The 22,507-nt window shown below is 39.8% G+C and overlaps 2 protein-coding genes across 8 annotated transcripts in view; one reads left to right on the top strand and one right to left on the bottom strand.

The window, feature by feature from the left end:
- Positions 1-22,490, bottom strand: part of Asb3 (ankyrin repeat and SOCS box containing 3) — a 145,093-nt gene extending 122,603 nt beyond the window's left edge. For all 6 annotated transcript variants that reach the window (XM_041668858.1, XM_041668860.1, XM_041668857.1 and 3 more), the window contains exons 1-2: positions 22,324-22,490; positions 4,159-4,367 (exon numbers count right to left, since the gene is read on the bottom strand). In XM_041668858.1, the coding sequence (XP_041524792.1) occupies positions 4,159-4,354 (196 nt within the window). In that variant the 5' untranslated portion in view covers positions 4,355-4,367; positions 22,324-22,490. The remainder of the gene's footprint in view (positions 1-4,158; positions 4,368-22,323) is intronic.
- On the top strand, positions 7,396-15,861 carry Chac2 (ChaC glutathione specific gamma-glutamylcyclotransferase 2). Of its 2 annotated transcripts, XM_041668864.1 has the most exons (3): positions 7,396-7,687; positions 12,964-12,999; positions 14,296-15,861. In XM_041668864.1, exons 1-3 carry the CDS (start codon positions 7,553-7,555, stop codon positions 14,659-14,661), a joined length of 537 nt encoding a protein of 178 aa, XP_041524798.1. In that variant the 5' UTR covers positions 7,396-7,552; the 3' UTR covers positions 14,662-15,861. The 2 variants fall into 2 exon arrangements, with proteins under 2 accessions (XP_041524798.1, XP_041524799.1); XM_041668865.1 differs by lacking the exon at positions 12,964-12,999.
- Positions 22,491-22,507: the final 17 nt, after the last annotated feature.

Genomic DNA, 22,507 nt, shown 5'->3' with positions numbered 1-22,507 from the left:
TATATTGGTGGAAACATCGGTTATTTGGATTACAGCAAGATGGAAAAGGCTGAGGTACAGGTTTTATATGCTAACTGATAACATTCTTAGCTTTGGGTTGCTGGAAACTAGCAGTCTATTATGTTAATAGACCCCAAAACTTTGTTCCCAATAGCTAAAAGGATGTTAACTGAGATACAGATATGGGGGATTGAGAGTTGGATATTATTAAAAAAGACTACAGACAGCCCTAGGTCATTTTGGCTCTTCACCTGCAATATTCCAACACTCCACAATCACAATGTGTAACCAGTCCATCAACCTCATGGAGTCTTTAATCTTAACACGAAACCACTTCCATGTTGAAACATGTTACTGGGTACAACAAATCCATATCCCTGAGCCTCAGTCACTCATAGTCAGCTTAAAGTAAGCCATGTTGGCACTGGGGACATGGCTCAGACAGTAGAAGTGTCTGCTACACAAGCATGCAGACCAAGTCTGGAACCAAGCACTGATGTCTCCCTGTTCCCACAGCATGATCTCTTGAGCTCGCTGGTCAGGCAGCGTAGCCTAATCAGTACGCTCCAAGTTTTTTTTTTTTTCTACCTCAAAAATTAAAGTGAGAGCCTAGATAGCTAGCTCAGGGTGGAGAGCACACTGCTGCTACAGAGGATCTAAGTTTAGTTCCTAGTATCTACATCAGGCAGCATACCATCACCTGCAACTCCAGCGCCAGGAAACTCAATGCTTTCTTCTGGCCTCTGTAGACACTGTACTCATTTGCTGGTACCCCACACAGACACACACACAAGTCAGTCAGCTGACAATTACCTGAGACTCCAGCTTCAGGGGATCTGATACCGTCTCCAAGACTCACTGGCATCTGTGCACATGTGACATCCACTCACAGACACACATACTTACATATAAATAAAAAGAAAATTTTAAAAAGATTCTGAATGCTTTAACAACACACACACACACACACACCCCAAAAAGAAAAGAAAGTTGGGTGCTGCAGTACGAACATGTAATTCCAGCACAGAAAGGCACAGACAGGAAGCTCCCAGGCTGGCTATCCACTCAAGCTTAATCAGCACCTCCAAGTTTGGGGAGAAGATAACTACTTCTCATGTATGCATCTAAAAAGTCCATACTTTTTCAAATAAACTATGAAATAGATATGTAGATAGATAGATAGACAGACAGACAGAGAGATGGTAGGTAGATGATAGATGGATGTGAGATATATATATATGTATATATATATATATATACACACATACATACATACACACACACACACACACACACACACACACATATATATATGTTATGTACTTTAGATAATTTTCTTTTGATGGTGGTGGTGGTTTCTTTGGGGGTTTATCTGTTTGTCTGTCTCTTTGTTTGTTTGAGACCAGCTTATACCACATAACTCTGGCTGCCTTCAAACTCATAAAATCCATGCCTCTGACTCTTGAATGCTGCAATTAAGGGCATGTACCACCACACCCTGGTTAATTTTTAAAAGACAAAAGAGGCTGGACAGTTGATTCAGCAGTTAAGAACACTGACTGCTCTTGCAGAGAAAAAGAGTTGATTCCCAGCAACCATATAGAGGCTCACAGCTGTCTAAAATTCTAGTCCCAGGAGATTCAACACCTTCTTCCAGCCTTCTCAGGCAACAGGGATACATGTGGTATTCAAATATACCTGCAGACAAAACACCCATTTGCATAAAATAAGAAAAGAGTCATTTAAAAAGACAAAAGTAAGTTGGTCATGGAAGTAGAAATTATAAAGAATTTTTTCTATATACCAGTTAAACAACAAGGAACCTCAAAGGGATAATAGTTCAAGTGTAACATATAGGATGGTGTTTAAAGCCACCAGAACAATGAGGTCTAAGCAGCTACACCTTATGACAAGTGTACCATTATCAGTGACCTATAAGGCAAGTATTATGGCATGGACAGCTACACTCATCCTCACTTGAAGGCAGCTCAGTACACCTGATGTGATGGCACAGGCCTAGAATTCCAGCACCCGGGAAATGGAAAGAGAGTGAATCAGAGTGCAAGGTCCTAAATAAAGCCATGTCTCAAAAAATTAGCTAACTACTATTAATGTCTACTCTGTTAAGTGTTAGAATGATGAAACGGTAGAAAAAGAAAAAACAAGGACATCAGAATCAGACAGAAATTAGTTCAAACAAATAACCTAGTTAGTTTCTTACATAACTTACATAACTAACCTTAGATAGGTCAACTGCTCTGAATCCAAGCAAAACTTTTGGGGCTAATGTGAGAGTTAAAGTTGTGTTTTAAGTTTTAATTACTGTGCTTAAAAGATCTTGAAAAGACAATGCCTCTAAGCTGTGAGCACCCACTTGCCCAAGGACAGATAAACCTGTAAGCCCCACTTGTGCAAGGGCAGATAACTTCCTGGAATGCTGGGGGCTGTTGTTGATGTAAGATAACAAGCCCACATATTTTCACTTCTGTAAACAATATTGGTTGCCCCAAATTCACAGGATGTGCTTAGTCACTTGTAGCTGAGAGGTACTTAGGCAGGAAGTACATCAGGATGGATGTTTGCACCCGACTGGACAAAGGAAGAACGTAGCCTTCTAAGTTTTGCCTTTATAAACACTGGAACTAAAGTGATTGCCATTCCATGGGAATCCTGGGTATGAACCTGGGCAGTGTCCATCATCCTGCTCAGTATATAATAAAGTTTGCTTCAAATTTGCCTCAAAAAATGTGGTAGAGGTCTTATTCTAGCCCAGTGGGATTAACAGTAAGTTTATGTGTCACCTCTAACAACAGATAAATAATGTAAGCCAAGCGTCTGGCACATGAACTACACCACAGCACTCCATCACCAGTAGTTATCTTCCATCCCCCTCTCTCCAGCACAGACTTCTTACTCAGTGGAGTGTTGTTTACACTTCACACGCTGTCCCTGGAGAAAGAAGTCAGGCTGGCAGCACAGGCTGCTGCCCAGTACAGTTGAGGTCTTGACCATTTCGTATGCAGTAATAAAAATGTGAGCAATATCACACATCTCTTCCCATCCCACTCCTGCTTCACTTTCTCAAAAGTGAAACACTCCTGCTTATTGGGTTTTTTTTTCTTTATCAGTTTCTTATCTATCTTCCCTAACAATACAAGCACTATAAAGGCAGGTACTCTGGTCCATGGTGTACTGCAAAAAAGTCCAAGTAATTGGAAAACTTCTCAAAAGTAAAGACAAAGAAAAGTATTCTAAAAATAGAAAGATTGGGGGCTGGAGATATGGCTCGATGGTTAAGAGAAGATACTGCTCTTGAAGAGGACCCAGGGTTTGGTTCCTAACACCAACACAGTGGCTTACAACCATTTTTGACTGCAGTTCTAGAGGATGCAATCTCCTCTTCTGCCCAGAGAGGGCACCAGGCATGCATGTGGTGTACATACATACGGGCAAAACACTCACACATAAAAATATTTTCATTTTTAAAAAGATTAGTCTGAATAGAATACTAGTAGCATTGTCCCTGTTGTTTTATTTCCTTTTCCAGACCAAAAAAAAAAAAAACCCAGGAGTACATACTCTAAGTAAATTTCAAACGCTGAAATTGAAACAGCAATCTACTCTGCATCACCTAGCACTATTAATTAAAATAAAGGGCTGACACGGCACTCCAGGCCAGCCTACTCTACATAACGGGAACCAGGCTAGCCAGAGCTACACAAAAGTCAAAATTAAACAAAAGGGTTGGTGACATGGACTAGGGTATGGATGCTGGCTACCAAGCCTGCTGCCCTAAATTTAATCCCCACATGAGGGAAGAGGAGAACTGGCTTCCTCAAGTTGTCCTCTGACCTCCATAGGCACACCATGGTACATGCTACATGTATGCCCCACAAATACAAATTACATAAATAAGTATGTCAATAAATAAATGTAAAATAAGTAAATAAAGTACAAACATTTCCATATAAAAGATAATATTCATAGATGTCTAGATGGAACATGATCCAAGGCAGAAATCTTACCATCCTTAATAGGATAAGTACTTATTTTAGAATTATAGAAAAGGAAACAAATGCTATCATTTATTACCATATTTTTATTTTACTATTTTGGCTTATAGCACAGTCCCACATACCTTGCCTTCGTAAACTTTACCTGTATGAAGTAACATCTGCAAACATTCTACAGAGTTGTGATAAGCTGCTTCGTGAATTGGCATCCATCCCCTGTTATCGGCAACATCTACACTTCTACCTTTTTTGAGCAGTTTCCTTAAAATTTTAATGTTGCCTTCTCTGGCAGCAAGTCCAACTGTAGAGCATGTGCTTGAGTAAGCCTCTGTAAAATCCATCCTTTTGATTAGTCTATAAAACAAGGCAGGAAGACAGTACTAGTCAGTAAAACATCACTGAACTAGATATCAGCACATCATAGTGGGCTTGTCTTAGCATCTCCCATGGAAAATAGGAGAATCTGTCATATCACACACAGCCTCTGCTAGAGCCCACCCCAGATGTCTCGCAAGTCAGTTCCTAGCAATATTATTTAAAATATCAAGGTAGTTTTTACTGTTCAATCTTCCCCCTCTAGAAATGTCAGATCTTTCTTATGGGCTCCCTATTTACACCACACCAAAACAAAGAGACTCCACTATTAACTATCACTTGTAAATCCCGCTTTACTACACCTTCGTATCAAACAGTTAAACCCAAAAAGCCTTTTATGATAAAAAGAAAGAAATGAATTGTGTCTACTGAGAAAAGCAAGGATAAGTAGGGGTCCTCGTTTTCCTACTCTTGTTGGTCCTTTCCAGAGGGGATAAACACCCGGAGCTCAATCCTTCAAAGTGTCTCACTGAATGAATACAGCAAAGGCAACAAACAGGGCGAGCCAGCCAGCCCAACCTCATACACAAGATCCTTCCCTCATCATAGTCACCGCCCTTCAAGTTCATTTCATGTTCTCTGGCAACCAAAGTCCCACACAGATCTCGGCATAGGACTCTCACAAACCATCAGCATATGTTGGGCTGAGAGTCAGGATTCTCAGGGAAACAGCTCCTAAAAAGTAAACGTCTCAGTACTATCCCCATCCCACATTTGATTTCTCCTAATGGCTGATGGGGGAGGACGCTTGTCCGAAAATGCCAACATATCTAGTCCAATACTAATTAAAACTTTCTAGAACCATATTCTAAGTAATTTACCCAAAAAAAGTTTGAAGAAAGAGGTTAAAAACAAGCATAAAATAATTCCAGTAAACTTACACATGGTCACCTTCAAAATAAAACTGTAACAGTTGAAGTTGATTCTATACTATGCCAAAAAGCTAATACAGCTATGAATTAATATAATTAGGTAGAAAGGACCATTACAGTAAGTGAAGATATTTATAAACTAACATTCAATTGCTCAATTAGCAGTAATTTTTTAAGCACAAGCTAAATGATCAGCAATGAGGACTATACACTCACAGATCCTATCTCAAAGTGCTTACAGCCTCACAGGAACGATAACTATATGTGGTCCAACACAGAAAATATAGTGTCATGAAAGTAGAACACACTGTAAGTCCTATAGATAGAGAAGAATCTGTGTCTACTTGATGAGGGATGTGAGCTGTGCTGTATTTAACAGGAAAGATTTCTAAATGAGACAATGGGCAGAAGAGCATCACTAGTCAGAAATGGAAAAATCAGAAACAAAAAAAGGTGTATAACCAAAAGAAAGACACAATGAGGAAGACAAGCATGTCACTTTGCAAGAATGATTAAAGAAACAAAAAACAGTAGAAAAATAAGAGATAGCTTCAGGTTCAAACTGTAGGATACTGAGAGCTAACCTATGCTTTTCGGAAACATACTAACTTCTTGACAAAATAATTACAAATAAAAGAAAACAAATAACACATTTGTTTATACATGTGTTCATTTAGATAAAAGAAAACTTATTTCTATCCTGAAAACATACATACAGGGATTCAACTTTAAAAATAAGGAACAATATTTGAGTAAAAACAGGTATGTATGAGTCCCTGTCCAACATTTACTGGTTTCCCTCTTAGCTACAATGTTATAATAACCTGAAAAATAACAGAAATTAGTAATATCTCTCAGCTCCTCAAAGGAAAAAAGTAGTCTAGGAAAAATCTGCTGTAAGAGCAGTAGACTCTCCTCCTCTAACGGCAACTCTGACACGAACTCTTTGAAAGACACATCCTGTCACAACAACTACCCATGCGCTAGCGACTCCAGAACACTTTCAAGATAATTATGGAAATTTGGATATAGGATATTTGATGTTGCAATTTTTAATAATTGTCTAAGCTTCTAAAGACATGTATAAGAGTTCAATGTTAAGAACCTTTGCCTGGAATATATGCTTTAAAAACACCTACAGTTTAAGAGAATTGTTTTGTTTCCTTACTATTTAAGTCACTGTAACATCAGTTATGGCAACATTAGCTTGTTTTTCAATGAGATGCCAACGGAAGACATAAAACAAAACTCATTCTGATCTTTAGGGTGCGGAGTGTGAGTGTTTATGTATGCATCACTTAATTTTCAGTGTCTGAGCAATTTAAATACATGACACATTATAATCTAAAGAATACAAAGTACACAGAACAAAGGAAAACTAAGAGAACAGGTTTTTCAATAGTCCAATAGTCACCTGAGATTCTACAGATTTTCCTACTAGAGCTTCTAAAATAAATTTTAATATGCCCTGCTATAGCTCTGCAAGAATAAAGCTACCTGAAACAGGAGGCAAAAAAAAAACAAACCTTAAGCATTGAATCTAGATACAAGGACCCTCCTCAACAATCCAAGTTAAGTACAGTAACAATATACATCATCCTCCAAGTTCCCCATCATCAAACAAAACAGTACCCATTCATCTGAGAAAGGGACTTTACACAGCATTGTAAAAACCAATTGTGGAGTTTAAGTAACAGGACAGCACAACTGCTCTTCTCGGAGATGTAGAGAACGTTAACTATGAACTCGAGCGTTCTTGGCAATTTGATACGTAAGCAGCTTCCACTAGAATCTAGTTGCTCTTTCACAGGCATAAAACTACTGCTATAAAATTTCTGCTTCTTATACGAATCACCCTTGTGGGTTCTGCTACTCAGGTAGCTGTTATATGTGAGCAGCCAGCCAATTTTCAAGTCACAACAAAATGCCTACCTACCAGGTGTGGTGCCCATATGCGTGTCCTATAAGACAGCACTAGTCACGCCTTTTCTCTTTTACCCACTCTTGGGGGGGGGGGGGGGGAATGGGGGGTGGAGACAGCTCCAACCTTAGTGTCACTAGTCTCTGAAGAGTTGTGGGTAATGTAGTTCTCCCAACCCGCCCCGCCCCTTGACTTTCCTAGGCTGCAGAAAAGATCTGTGGGTTCGTAGAAGCTCTGAAAAGGATCCGGGAGACCGCAACCCCAGTGTGCTTTGCGCCTCGTTCTTGGCCAGCGCGCCTGCGCTGCCTTGAGTTACTTGCGTCAGCAGCAGTCCTGCTCTCAAGCCGTGGTAGCAGCCAGGGTTCAGAAAAATGTGGGTGTTTGGTTACGGGTCCCTCATCTGGAAGGTGGACTTCCCCTACCAGGACAAGTTGGTTGGTTACATCACAAACTACAGCCGGCGCTTCTGGCAAGGCAGCACTGACCACCGCGGGGTTCCCGGCAAGGTAAGCAGCCAGCGCCAATTGCCCACCTGTTGGGCAGAGCGTTAGGGGGGTATAATGATTTCAGCAACCTCCTAGACCACCTGCCCACGACTCTCTCCAGAGCGCGGACACCCTGAACTCGCTTCAGAAGCCGGCCATTAATTTCTTAGGCAGAAGGCACGGGCATAGGCCCACAAGCTCGCACAAGGCTGCAGTGGCCCTTGTCTTAGCAACCTCTGTCTAACCACAAAAATTAATAAAGATTAATTTTCATGTCACCTCATAACATGTAAATTCGTTGATATGTCTGCATTATACAAGGCTTTTACTGGTTTGAATTTCTGTGAGCCTGTGAATGTCTAGGGTTTATCTTTCCAATGTTTTAATTTAAAAACACTAAGATTATAAAAGAACTAATTTCCAAGGTTATTTCCAATTTTTATGCCCACGGTGATTACTTTGACTGGGAGGTATAAGCAAAGTTATGTGAGGTTTGCAGTTTGTTATGAGTAATACAATTAAAATCTACATTACTTTAATGGTTCCTCCTCCCTAGTTTTCTTGGATTATTAATGTGAAATACAAATCGTTTTATCTGTTTTTCAGTTTGTCAGTATGGGTTCAGAGAACTAGAAGCAGCTCACTGTTTATCAAACCAGCTTTGCATTGGCTGTAAACAACTAATCTGTGAAAGAAAAAAGAAAACAAGTATGAAGTAACTAGTAACTTGTTTGGTTAACTTCTAACCTTAGGAGGACTACATTTTGAATGCTTCTGTGTTCTCTAAAATACTCTTAAAACTCACTTACTCTGCTGGTATGAGTCTGTAATCCCAAAGAGGATCACAAGTTTAAGACCTGGGCCTCAAACTCAGAAATTACAAAGTGACTGGGGCTATAGCTTAGTAGAAGAGCCCTTGCCTAGCACCTGTGAGGCTCTGAGTTCAATTCCCAGCACCATTTTAAAAATTAATCTAAAGTACAATATTCTGAAATGCCAAAAGCCAGTCATCAGAAGAGATTCTTGCAAAGGGAAAGATCAAGGTTCTGAAATAGTTTGTACCTACCAAAAAGATACAGACTTGAAATCATAAAAAATATCTGAGTTAGAGCCACCTAACTCGAGTTTGTCAATTAAGAAATAAGGTAGACTTTCCTGGCCCATTGGAACCCAGAAAGAAAGCAAATGTTTATTTACAGGCCACAGAAACATCATAATCAAAGACTTTCCAAGACTATCATAAAATTGTTCGAGGCATTAAATAATTAAACCAAAGAAAATGCCTTTTGAGTATCAATTTTGATATATATAAACACTAAGGTAGGTTTTCATTATAATGGCCAAGCATTAAGCAGACATGTATGTGGTTATGACTGAATATTTTACTACTTAAGATCAACCAAAATATATGTTTCTTACATAGCACATCAAGGTGTGTGTATTGCCAGGCAGACTGCTGGTAAGAAATTGTCTAATCAATACACTAGTTCTTTAAAAGTTCATGTTTTTATGCTCTGTGTATCACTTTAAAAAGTAAGGCTAGAGATCAGGTAGAGACTGGGATATGCCATTAATCCCAGCACTTGGGAGAAAGAAGGAAGTGGTTCTCTGTGAGTTTGAGGGCTGCCTGGTCTACAGAGTGAGTTCTAGAACAGCCAGAGCTACATAGTGAGACCCTGTCTTGGGCAAGAGGGGGTGTCTATCAAACTTTAAAAGGAGAAGATACATTTTAATAAATAAGGCCAGTGATGTGGTTCATCAAGTAAAGGACAGAACGGCCTCCTACAAGGTGTCCTCAGACCTCCACATACAAGCTGTGGTGCAGTGCACACACGTAAAATAAATAAATCTACAAAAATAGAAAGGGGAGAAGAGATCTATAAAATCCGCTGTTTCTTTGTCCTTAAACTTACTGAGACTTGGGAAAAGAAACCTAGGGCAGGGAGCTGCACCGGCTAAGAGTTTTACACCGTTTATTAAAAGAAAAAATCCATCCTAGAAAATTAAGGAAATATTTAGTACAGATATGTCCCAAGTATAGTATTATGTTAAAGAAAAAGACAAAAATATCATACCTTGACTTCACATTTTTTTTTTACATTTATCTAAATGTTAACCATCTGGACAAGAATACAATCAGTGACAGAACTATTGAGCAACTTACACCAGCTCGGGTATTACTCAGGCAGATACACAGATATACGGTTTACTTCCACATAATGCAGCAGAGAAAATAGTATGTTGGAATTTCTTTCTAAGTTTTTGTTTGTTTGTTTTTAGAGACAGAGTCGATGTATTCCTGGTTGGTCTGGAAGTCACTAAAGCTGACTTCAAATTCAAGAGATTCAACTTCCTCTGCTTCTTAGATAGCTGGGATTAAAGGCCTGTGCCACCATACTTGGTTCCTAATTTACTTAAGCATATATTTATCACGAAACTGATTATTTCTCAACAAAGTAAAAATTTGACTTAAAGAGAAAGTTTCTCCAAAATATATCATAACTGCAAAGCAGGAAGCTTGTTTTATCTTGTTTTGCTTGATATAGGTAGGATCCTATATAGCCCTGGCTAGTTTTGAATTTGCTGTCTAGCGAACATGATCATGAACTCCTGAGACTCCTGCCTCTCTCTCCAAAGTCCTCTGAGTACGAGTGTAAACCACCACAACTGGCAAAGGGATCATTTTAATGAGAAAACCGTCAACATTTACTAGATCCTTAGCTTTTCCAGATTAAAAGTATTCCTTATCACCCGATAAAAACACCAATCATGACTTATTAATAAAGCATCTTCAAATCACATTCGGCTTGAAAGACCTCTCCTTGGCTAATGGTGATGCACAGCTGTAGTCACTAAACTGAGGAGGCTGAGACAAGAGGACTGTCACTTTGGGGCCAATCTGGGAGACACAGCAAGATCCTGCCTTGTCTCAAAAATGAAGACAGGAAAGGAGGGGCGCACCCTGTAGCTCAGTTCATACTAATCCCTACTGCCACATAAACTGGGGTGTGGGAGAACCTCACTCCTATATTGAAGAGATAGAAGCGGGAAGATCAGAAGTTAATTCTAGATCATCCTCAGCTACGTAATAAATACCAGGCTAGGCTGGGCTACACAAGACCCTGTCTTAAAAAAAATTAAGACCTCTTTCGGGAAACCCACAGAAACAGCTTACCTGAGCTAATGGGAGCTCATTGACTCTGGACTGACAGCTGGGGAACCTGCATAGGACCAATCGAGGCACTCTCAATGTGGGGGACAGTTCTGTGGCTTTGGCAGTCCCTGGGGCCACTAGCAGTGGGACCAGAATTTATCCCTAGTGCATGAACTGGCTTTTTGGAGCCCATTTCCTATGGAATAATACCTTGCTCAGCCTAGATGTAGGAGGAGTGGCTTGGTCTTGCCTCACCTGATATGTCAGACTTTGTTGACTCCCTATGGGAGGCCATACCCCTTCTGAGGAATGAATGGGGAGGGGGGTGACTATGATTGGTAATGTAAAGTGAAAACTTTTAAATTAAAAAAAAAAAGACCCCTTTCTTCAGTTTCATTGCTCCCTTATCAAAGAAAGCATTTACAAACATACACTGTTTTCCAAAAAATGCTGAAACTTTTAGTGGAAGGTGGAAAGGAATGGGGTTTGTACTTTAGCAAAGCACTTTTTGTTTTATTCTGTAAAATATCTTGAAAGATTTAAAGCCACAAAGCTATTCTAGGCTTTCAATGGAATAAGAGAAAGCAAAACAAAAGGCAAGCAGAGAAATCTCTTAGACAACTGAGTGAGAGAAAAGAGTCAAACTGCGGTGAACTAACTCTGAAGTCAGAGCTTGCAGAGAACCAAGTCCAGTTCCCAGTGCACACAGTGAGGAGCATACAGTTGTAACTCCAGATCCCAGAGAATCTTCTCTGAGCTCGCAGGCACACCCCAAACACAGAAACAGACATACAGTTTTTAAAATATTCACTTATTTAGAATGGGGAGTAGTGGACATACACATAATCTTAAAAGACAAAACCATCAAGAACTGGATGAGCTGGGCAGTAGGGGAGTTCTGCAGGCATGTCTCGTTCCGCAGTCCATTTTTCCTCCTTCTATCCCATACATTTTGCCAACCTAATATTCCCAAATAGTTCTATCGTGCCAGTTACCTGCTACCCAAGAGCTACAGGTTTCAGTTTCTAATTCCTCCCACATCTCAGCGGCTTCTTGTTTTCACTCTCCCACTAACTTCAGTTCTGCCCAAGGCCCCAAACAGGCAAGTATCTACTGCTGCTGCCAATACCACGAGCTCCCCTTCCCCAAACTCTGCTCTCTGGCTCTACAAATCATCTTTTTGAATCATCTCTCTTACAGGGGATGCTACAAGCAGCAGAGTGGGAACACTGAGACAGAAAGATCACCAGGAATTCAAGGCAAGCCTGGGTACATACTGAGTTCTAGGCCAGCCCAGGCTATAGACTGAAAACTATCTCAAAAGAATAATTGATTAATTAAAGTTAATTAGTTAAAATGCACTTAGGATGGTCTAGTCCTGACAGATAGGCTGTCTCATATAAGAACAGCTTAAAAGAAAAACAGACCAGTTCTCAGTCAGGCATGACGGTGCCTATCTATAGTCAGCACTTCACAGTCAGGCATGACGGTGCCTATCTATAGTCAGCACTTTACAGTCAGGCATGACGGTGCCTATCTATAGTCAGCACTTTACAGTCAGGCATGACGGTGCCTATCTATAGTCAGCACTTCACAGAAAGAAGCAGGGGAATCCGGAGTTGAAAGCAAGCCTTAGCTACAAAGCAAGTTTGAGACCACCCTGGGCTATATGAGACCTAGTCTCAAAAATAAATACATAGATAAAAACCATGTCAGTTCTGGTATTAGCCTCTCAATATCTCAGTGTACATTCATTTATGAAGGTCTAAAAACAGCTACCTTGAAGCACCCTTTAGCATAAATAGAAAGGTAAAAGTACCTCATAGCTACGAGAGAAAATCACTCATTCACTCATACCTGAGACCCAAATATCGCCTAGTAGTGTTTCTGAACCAATAGTTCAGCATGAACCAATAGTTTCACTAAGCATGCTATTACAAATACCTATTATCAGGTTCCAGACCTACAGAATTAGGTCTAGTAGGGGTGTGGCCCAGCAATGCTTTAATTCTTTCCCTAAGTAAAATCCTTCTTACAACAGGTATAGTAAAACTTTATTCTATGACTAGTTGCTAATGTTTAGTAATTTAATGACCTTTAATTCAGAAAAAAAAAAATATATTTTCTACCTTTTTCAAAACAGCCTGGAAGAGTTGTGACTCTTGTTGAAGATCCTGGGGTATGATATCCTTATTTTTTACATAGTATTAAATAAAATATGAGCTTTCTGCATTTTAATAATCAGTGAGATTTTATTGGTCATCATAGAAAATTTAAATTAAACTAGGTCTAGAATTCTTTTCTGTATTTGCTTTTTGGTTTTTGTTTGTTTGGCTTGGGGGGGGTTGTTTGTTAGCTTGTTGGGTTTTGTTTTTTGATTCTGTTTTTCTATCTTTTTGGTTTATTTATTGATTTATTTGGTTGTTTTGGTTTTTAAGAGACAGGGTTTATCTGTGTAGCCCTCACCGTCCTGGAACTCAGTTTGTAGTCCAGGTTGGCCTTGAACTCAGAGATCCGGCCTGCCGGGATTAAAGGCGTGCACCACCACTGGCTGCTTCCTTGTATTTGTTGTAGAGGGTTTTTCTAAAGTGAGTCTAGAGAGAAAGTTAAAATCAGAAGATACAGTAACAACAAAATACAGCCAAGTGATATGTAATCTCCTTTTTAACTCTTCTGAGTCTGGTGACTGAGGATTTTGTGATCCTTTCATATTAAAGGGAACAGGCTCCCCACAGCCAGATTATGACTAAGAATTAATTAGAATTCTTATAGTTCTGTTGAAATTTGCCTGGAATCTATTATTTTTCAACAACAACAACAAAAAAAAAACCCTAAAAATTTCTTACCTGATTTTATCAACAGCACTTGTTATAATCAGACGAATTTGAAGTACTCAAAACTTTAATGGACAGTGCCCACTTTCTTACACTTTAAACTTGGTTAGAAATTTATACAAAACAAAACTCAAGCAGCAGGCGAGGCAGAAGGATCAAAAGCTCAAGGCCAGCCCTGTTCAAAAAGCTAGTCCTTATCTGAAAATTAAAATAATAATAAAAACCATTAGTAACTCTACATATAATCTGTACTATAAAACCTCCCAGAGATTTATAGTGGGAGAGGCATCTAAAAGTACCTTATCCTCAAACCAGTAACTGTAACTTCTAGACAACAAATGGCTTCCATAGAATTTCTTAATGACCAGCAAACACTTGGTATTAGCTTAAAATAAGACCTTATGTACAAATTTGATGGAATAGACCTATCATTCTGTGCTTGATACAAGTCAATTACTTATTCAGAATAAAGGTTTTAAATGCTGTTTTCCTTCATTGTTTGCCATCTACCCCTTTGAGGTACTTGGAAACAAAATTCCATTGACTTCTAAGACTACAAAATATCCTAGGTCATAATGTATCTTCCCCTACTTTGATAGCCTTATAAATACAAAACCGTGATTCTTTCCATTTTTCAACAGGGCAGTGTATGGGGCGTTGCTTACAAACTACCAGTAGGAAAAGAAGAGGAAGTAAAAACATACCTTGACTTCAGAGAGAAAGGAGGCTACAGAACTACAACAGTCATTTTTTATCCAAAAGATCCTACAAGAAAACCATTCAGTGTTTTGCTCTACATTGGAACGTGTGACAATCCTAACTACCTTGGTCCTGCGCCTCTGGAAGACATAGCTGAACAAATTTTTAATGCAGCTGGTCCAAGTGGAAGAAATACAGAATATCTTTTTGAACTTGCCAATTCCATTAGGAGACTTGTGCCAGAAGACGCCGACGAGCATCTCTTCTCCCTGGAGAGACTAGTAAAGGAACGCCTAGAGGGCAAATAGACCTCAGTAGCACAGACACCAGCTCCTCCAACAGGCAGGGCTGTTAGCCCTCAGAAAATAACTTCAGTCCAAGAGAGCAGTATGATTTGGACATTTTTACTTGAAGACCTTAGTATTCACTGTTATAATCAGAGCATCATCTAAATTTACTGTTTATTTACAAGTGTCCTAAAACATGTTCAGAAGATTTGCATACAGAGGAAGAAGGAGTTGAAGTTATAAAAGTGATTTTCTAACTAGATATGGACATTTGTTCATTAGACATACAGGTTTCAGGTCACTTCCTGCTTTTATCAGAGTAACCATGGTTTATAGTTTATATGCTTAAAATAACGCTATTAGAAATATATGGTAATAGATAAGGTTCCTTGTTATTTCAGATTAAATGAAAGTCAAATTTAGGCCAAAAGAAATTGGGTTTGTTAACATAAAACTTTCCTTGGAATTATAATGTGTTATCTTCTCCTTTGGGGGAAAAAAGAGATTTTATTAGAAAGAAAACAGTCTAGCACGAATTATGTAAATCACATCCACTAATGATAATGTCATTTACTTTGTATTTATCTCACAATGAAACTGGAAAAAAAAAGATTTTCTTATAATTACCAATTAGTGAAAACATAATGAAAATGGTGTTTGAAACAGGTTTTACAATTATCATTTCTCAAAGAAGTGTCATTTCCTGATTATACTATGTACATTTTGTCACCTAAGAATATCAACTTTTATGTAGCTACTTAACAATGAAGCTAATTTTTAAATTATTGACTTATAAAATTAGCCTTGATTTAAGATAATTGGATTATTTCTTTAATATAAGGGCTCTAGAATCAACACTAAAAGACTTTCAGTTTCAGGGTGAGTCTCCTGTGAGGCTTACTAAGAACTCATCAGGTATCCAGTGTGGTGGCTCACACCTATTTTTAACTTGGGAAGTTAAAAAGGAAGAGTACCCTGAGTTCAAGGCCAGCCTAGACATCAGAGTCAGACCCTGTCTCAGAAGAGTAAGCCAGGCACAATGGCTCACACCTGTAACCCAATAACCCAATACTCTGGAAGCTTAAATAGGAGGCTCCACAGAGTTCAGGGCCAGCCTGGGCTACACAGTGAGCCCTTGTCTCAAAAAAGGCAAACAAAACTTCTCAACTAATACAGAAATATTTCACATGAAAAATAAAGTTGCCCTTTATTAATTAATAATTTTATGCTTATTGTTTATTAATTAGCCCCTTAGCAATTTACTCAGATAACATTTTAAGTATTTTCTAATAATTAAGATTTTTAGTTTTCCAGGCAGTATTTGCGTATCTGGTACTATGAAGGTTACTAGCATTTAGTAATATCTAATAACATGATATGATGCAGTTTACACAGGGGACATATTCTCAGTTTTTAAGAACTGCTCTAAGCTTGTTTCTATCATTTGCAGCCACTTACAAACATAACAAACACAGAAATGTCAATCTCTAAAGCACACAATACTACAGTGTATCTAAAAGTACAGAACCTAGCCTTCTCACCACCCAGCATCTTTTCTCCAAGAGATAAAGAGATTAGCATGTTTATATAAAGATGTTCAAGTTAATTTTGACAGCTCTGTGTCTGTTCCCACCAATATAATGACATGATTGATTAAGCTTCAGTCCCAAATCCGGTCAATTCAATTAACATTTACAAACAAATCAATTAGGGTACAAAATATCAAAAGGAATTAACTCTGAATTTCTGTTTGTGCCTTCTTAGGCCTTCAGTTAGAAGTGAAGCTAAGCCAAGCAGTGGTGGCACACACGCACACACACACACACACACGGGGGGGGGGGGGGGGGGGGGGGTGGGGGGGGGGGCGGGCACAGATCTGAGTTGAAAGCCAGCCTATTCTACAGCGTGAGTTCCAGGACAGCGAGGGCTACACAGAGAAACCCTGTTCAGGGGAGTTAGGCTAGAAAATACATTAACACATGTGCTATATCATCAGCATCATAAATATTTACAGGAAGGCCAGGAAAGAAATATTCATTGTCATCAGGCTGGGAAGAAAACTAAATGAAATGAAAAAAGTAAATAGCACCAAAAGTAGAAGGTGGGTTTGAAGTCTCCAACATAGGAACCATCACTCTGACATACTGTGTTGAGAATAATTCTCTTTACAGCTCTCAGACCCAATTTAAAAATGTTGTACTTCAATCTGCCCTAACTGCATACATAGACTCAGGCTCTTATGCCTCATGGTAGAAATAATAGCTAGACATTAACAAAAGTGTGAGCATAAACACTGCACTTAGAAAAGAAACTATTCTGTTGGGCTTGGTTTGGCTTGGTTTAGCTTTTGAGGCATGGTCTTGATGTTTAGTGGGGCTGACCTGAAATTCAGTCCTGCCTCAGCCTTTGGTCTGTTGGGATTATAAGCATATGCCAACTTGTCAGCCTAAAGACTGTGTGTGAGTGTATGTGTAAGAGAGAGTGAGCAATGTACGTGGGGTAGTGTGCCTGCCACGGCACTCACTGACCGGAGGACAACTCCATGAAGTTGTCTGCGTGTCACTTAGATGGGAGCTGGAGCTCACGCCGCTGCTTTCACAGCAGGCTCTCTCACTCATTTAGTCCCCTAGAGGGCCCAAGTGAACTGTGGAAAATTCATCTTTCTACTCTTTTGGTTTCGGTTGTTTGTTTTTTTATTTTTTTTACTTATTTTATTTTTTTGAGATAGTACCTTACGATGCAGCTGTGATTATTCTGGAACTCACTATGTAGACCAGGCTGGCTCTGCCTCCCAAGTGCTGGGATTAAAGGCATGCACCACCAGGCCTGGCATAGATTTTCTCTTATTCTAGTTCACTACTGTCGGATTTTTCAGTCTCAAACACTGCTTTCACTTGTCAACTGACTACCTGACTTCATATAGAAAAAGTTAATCTAGAGAAACAGGCAGTGATAACTTTCAACTCTATTTGAAAGCACCTACTGATCTATTTTGTTAAAACTTCTTTAAAAGTTTGACAGCTGTCAGTATGCATTTTTATCTTGAATAAGGAAAAATAAGTAATTTCTTAATAAAGTACCTGACTTGCTTGTTATGTATCTTAATAGTGTCTACTGAATTTTAATGTTTATTACAGTGTGTGATAGGATGCTTAATGAATATTATCTATTCTTAACAAATATTACAAATGTACTTTACACCACATATTCCAAGCAACATAGGTTCAATATACAAACATACTTAAAGTATTACAAACATACTTAAAGTTTGAGAACTATTATTTATCTGTCAGATATTTTTTCAACATTTTGCAGCCAATATTTCTTTCCATTGGCATTAAATTTCTCTTTTCCATAGTATATCTTTTAAAAATTGTGTCTCAGGAGAATACTTTCTCAGTGAGCAAGTGTACAGCATCCCTATACCCACTCAGCAACTGTATCAATGTAAGCATCCTATTACTATAATGTACCATTGATTCTTCCAAGTCAGCTGTGATGAACATGTTTTTAAATTCCGTTTCACCACAACAGATGGAAATGGTGGTGTATGCCTATAATCCCAGCTCTTGGAAGGCTTAGACAAGAACATCACGTGTTCAAGGTCATCCTGAACCACACAGTGAAACCCTCACAAGGGTAAAAGGGGTATTAAAATATACCTGCCAATCAAAGGTTCACATTTCACCTCTCTTTCCACACAAAATTACTTACTACATTTTCTACTGATCTACCTTGCAGCAATTCAAGTCCTAAAATCTTGAACCCTCTTGTGGTTTGAATGAGAATGGCCCCAAAAGTTCGTATGTTTGAATACTTGGTCTCAAGTTGGTAGCTGTTGGGAGCACTAGCATTTGTGCCTTTGCTGGAGGAAGTATGTCACTCAGGCCATTTTGAGTTAGCTTTCTTTGCCTCCTGCCTGTGGATCAAGATGTGAGCTCGTAGCTGTTCCTGCTTCCATGCCTTTGCTTCCCCATCTTATACTCTAACCTTCTGGAATTGTAAGCCCAATTAAACCCTTTATGTTATAGCTTGCCTTGGTCATGGTTTTGTCACAGCAATAGAAAAGTAAGTAATACGACCAGTCTGTACACACAATAAGATGTTGAAGACTTTTTTAATCCTTAGCTAATATGTCAAATACTTTAACTCTTCTAAAAGTAACTACTAAAACTATTCTTTTGTATATCAAATTTACAAATAAAATTGTCTTTTAACTTAAAACTTCTAACTTAAAATTTCAGCATTTTGCTCAGCTTCACTAGCTGGCCTGCAGGCAAGCCTCCTACGGTTAGGCTGCTCCAACCCTACCCCACCATCGATGAGACCCTATAACCTAAAAGTCCCAAACCCCTCTGCAACTTCAGAGCATCTCTTAAGTAGACTGTGACTGCACATAGCTGACCAAGAGATGCACAATACAAACTCACTCATACATCATTATACATACAATAATAACACAATTTTAGAAGAGAAAATTGTTGTTAATGCACAGATAAATAAGAGTTTCTGATCAAACCCCTCCTTCTCTATTGCTATGCTACCAGCTTGTGTAAGCAGATTACTCAAATCGACAGCTTTCTTCACACGGCATTTTCCCTGTGTGTCTAAGACCAAATGTCTCTCTTCTTAAAAAGATAACAGTCAGGGGTGGGGATTTTAGCCTAGTGGTAGAGCATCTGCCTAAACTGGGTTCAGTCCTCAACTCCGGGGGGGGGGGGGGGGAGATAACAGTCACTGAATTAAGGTCCACCTAATTCAGTTTGACCTCATCTTAAGTTGAATTACAGCTATAACTATTCAATTTCCAAATAGCTTACACTTGAGTTTTGAGGATTAGGAAATATCCACATATTTTGGAGGTTACACATTCATCCCATACAACCCTCTACATCACTTTTCCACACAGCAACCATAACTAAAGCACATCAGACCTTGTCACTGCTCTGCCTACAAGGTCCTGCCTACTGTGTCCCACTGACCTCTTCCTTCCTCCCCAACTTCATCTCTTGGCACAGTCTTCCCATACACCAGCTATAATGACCTCTCTGTCCCTCAAACAGGCCAACCTCATTCTTGCTGCAAGCTTCTGTCTGGACATTTCTGTGTAACGCTCTTCTTTTCATCATTCAAGTGAAATCAGAAGTGCCTCTTCCTCACAAGAGACTAACTGCTTAAGTAGGAGACCATGCGCCAAAAGCAGAACCTCCCAATGGCATTCTCTTTCACATAAACCTAGTTTATCTGCAGCAATTAGAAATTACACCAATTATTCAATTACTCCCCTAAGTTTTCTTCTTTTTTTCTGGCACAAACATTTAATCCATTTGGAATTCATCTCTGTATGATCTATATGCTTGGAAAACAGACATCGCTCAAATGATTCCAATACAAAGTCTGCCACCTCAAAGAATTCTGACCACCCCTGCATCTAAGAGGCTCAGGCAAGTGGATCACAAATTCAAGACCAGAGTTCTGGAGAGATGGCTCAGCAGTCAAGGGAAGTAGCTGCTCTTCAGGAGAACCCAAGTTTGATTCCCAGACATGGAGGCTAACAATTATCTGTACTCCAATTCCAACACCCAACAATCCAACACCCTCTTCAGGCACTGCACCCATGTGGTACACAGACACACAGGCAGGCAAAACAGTCACATACATAAAATAAAAACAAAGAATTTCTTCTTCAGGTCAGCCAAGCTACACATAGAGTTTTAGATCAAAAAAGTCCTGACCTATTTTTTAAAAGCCCAGATCCTACTTTGAGACATATGCAACACTCTCTAAAGCACCTCTCTCTCTCTCTTTCTCTCAATAACCCCAACCTCCTGATGCTGACCCCACCTCACCTTGTCCTCTGACCACACCAAAAAGCAGCAACGGGCCACCTAGGGATTGAACACACTCCCTCTACTGCCTAATCAAAGTTTATGAACGCTTGAAATTCCAGTTTTAGTTGTCACTGAAAGACCCAGATAAATCCAGACCCCACTAGCAGAAAAAATAGAGTCAAAAATCTAAGCAGGGAGAGAAGAATCAAAAATCTAGATTAGCCGGTTCAGTGACTGTGTTTCAGGAACTAGCTGAAGATAAAGTTAGATTATAATCTTGAGAATAATCTTGAGAAACAGGGAGTTACCCCCTTGTAATTATCACTGGTATTTTTGGAATTTTCCAATGACGCCCTCCCTACCCCCTTTGGATTATTGGGTTATGGTTTCTTCCCTTAAATACCCCTTCTCCCAGATACTGGGGGTCGAACTCTCTACCCCTGCATGGGAAATGAGTTTCAGCCCCAGTGCACTGGTTCCTGTCCTGTCAATAAACCTCGTGTGATTGCAGCAAGGACGGTCTCTCGTGAGTTCGTAGGGGGGTTGTGTTATCCCGAGACTTGAGTGAGAGTCTCCCCGCTCCAGAGGTCTTTCATCACCTCTCCTGGACACCTTTTCTGACCAACCCTGGAGTTCTTCAGTTCCTTCTTTGTATCTTTACCTCAACATCTGGTTACTATACAATCTACAGAACCTGACTCGTAAAGAGTAGAATTCATATATAATATGAACTCAAGTTCTTATTATGATTAGCAACAACTAAGTAATTAATGTTACCTGCTTTGTTACTACTATCGAGAAGGCAATTTTTACAAGACTCTCTAGTTCTGATTACCATTATTATGTGTTGGTGTTTTGTGTTTGTTCATGTGTCAGATCTAAAACGAGTTACAGATGGTTGAGAGCCTGCCTCCATGTCAGTGCTGGAATCCCAACTACTGGTCCTCTAGAAGAGCAACCAGTGCTCTCAACAACTGAACAACTCTCTCCAAGCCCTAGTTCATAATTATTCATTTGCATAATTTCCCAAGCTAGAAAATGAGAAACAAAAGACAGAAACCCCTTTATTCTCCAGCTTACTAATTCCAATACCTGACACAAATTAATTATTAAGAAGTGCTAATTTAATGAACAATACATGTCAGTTCTAGAATAATATTGTTTTCTTTAAAACTTGCAGAGATGAAAAACTGACTGCTTTCCCTGCTTTTTGATTTGGTTCGAATTTGAGGAAGTCTTTAGCAAGTGTTCTATGGCAAACACTATAAATTTTTATACTGGAGATGAAACAAATGTGGACATTATTCTTTTTTTTCAGGAAGGGGAGATGAATCCAAACTTTCTGTCAATATGCAGTCTGCTGTGACTTAATACAGGACTTCACATTCACCTGGCTCTGGTCTTAACTTAAAGAAACTTACCAGATTCCTAAGCAAAATAACAACAGCCCAACACTTGAACTAAGGAAGGGAGGAGCCCCTTGTGGTGAAAATGCAAGCGTAGCCGCCTCCTCACAAGTTCCCATTCAGCCAAACGTCGAAGCACCACAGTTTCCCCACACTGTAGCATGGCAGATATCACCTGGGTGTCTTCAAAGACAGGGCAGCGTTAGTGAGGAGCTGAGAACCGATGTGACAACAGTCACCAGCAGGAAAAAAAAGAAAAAGAGAAGCTCCCGACGGAAAGATCAAGTGTGGAAATAGCAAGAGTGGAGGGCTGACAGCTGAGTCGGAACGCTAACTTCCACTGCACCCCACACTACTCTATGGGCGCCGCCGCCCACCCCCCACCCCCCACCCCCACCTCCAGCCCTACCCCTCGAGGGTGGACTCCGCGGCAGGGCAGAACTCACCTGGCCGTTCCGCTCCGCTCAAGGGCTGACTCCCGGAGCGGCCCAACCGGCGTCAGTTCTCGGACCTTCGCATCTGCGTCCAACCGCTAGGATGCTAAGGCCCAACTCAAGGCAGCGCGATCCGAGCGCGGGCTTCCGTAGGCCACCGACCCCACGACCCCGGATGTTGATGTGCTGCGTGCCC

Source organism: Microtus oregoni, unplaced genomic scaffold (assembly GCF_018167655.1).
Source record: "Microtus oregoni isolate MIOR12 unplaced genomic scaffold, Mior012 000019F_ref0000042, whole genome shotgun sequence".
In the NCBI taxonomy this organism is placed as follows: Eukaryota; Metazoa; Chordata; class Mammalia; order Rodentia; family Cricetidae; genus Microtus; species Microtus oregoni.
Note: the sequence above shows the minus strand (reverse complement) of the source record. Positions and strands in the feature narration are given on the sequence as shown.

Bases quoted from the DNA above. Each gene is read 5' to 3' on its own strand.
- Chac2 (XM_041668864.1), top strand. From the start codon at position 7,553: ATGTGGGTGTTTGGTTACGGGTCCCTCATCTGGAAGGTGGACTTCCCC. The intron at 7,688-12,963 runs GTAAGCAGCCAG...TTTTCAAAACAG, and splicing joins ACCGCGGGGTTCCCGGCAAG to CCTGGAAGAGTTGTGACTCT. The intron at 13,000-14,295 runs GTATGATATCCT...ATTTTTCAACAG, and splicing joins CTCTTGTTGAAGATCCTGGG to GGCAGTGTATGGGGCGTTGC.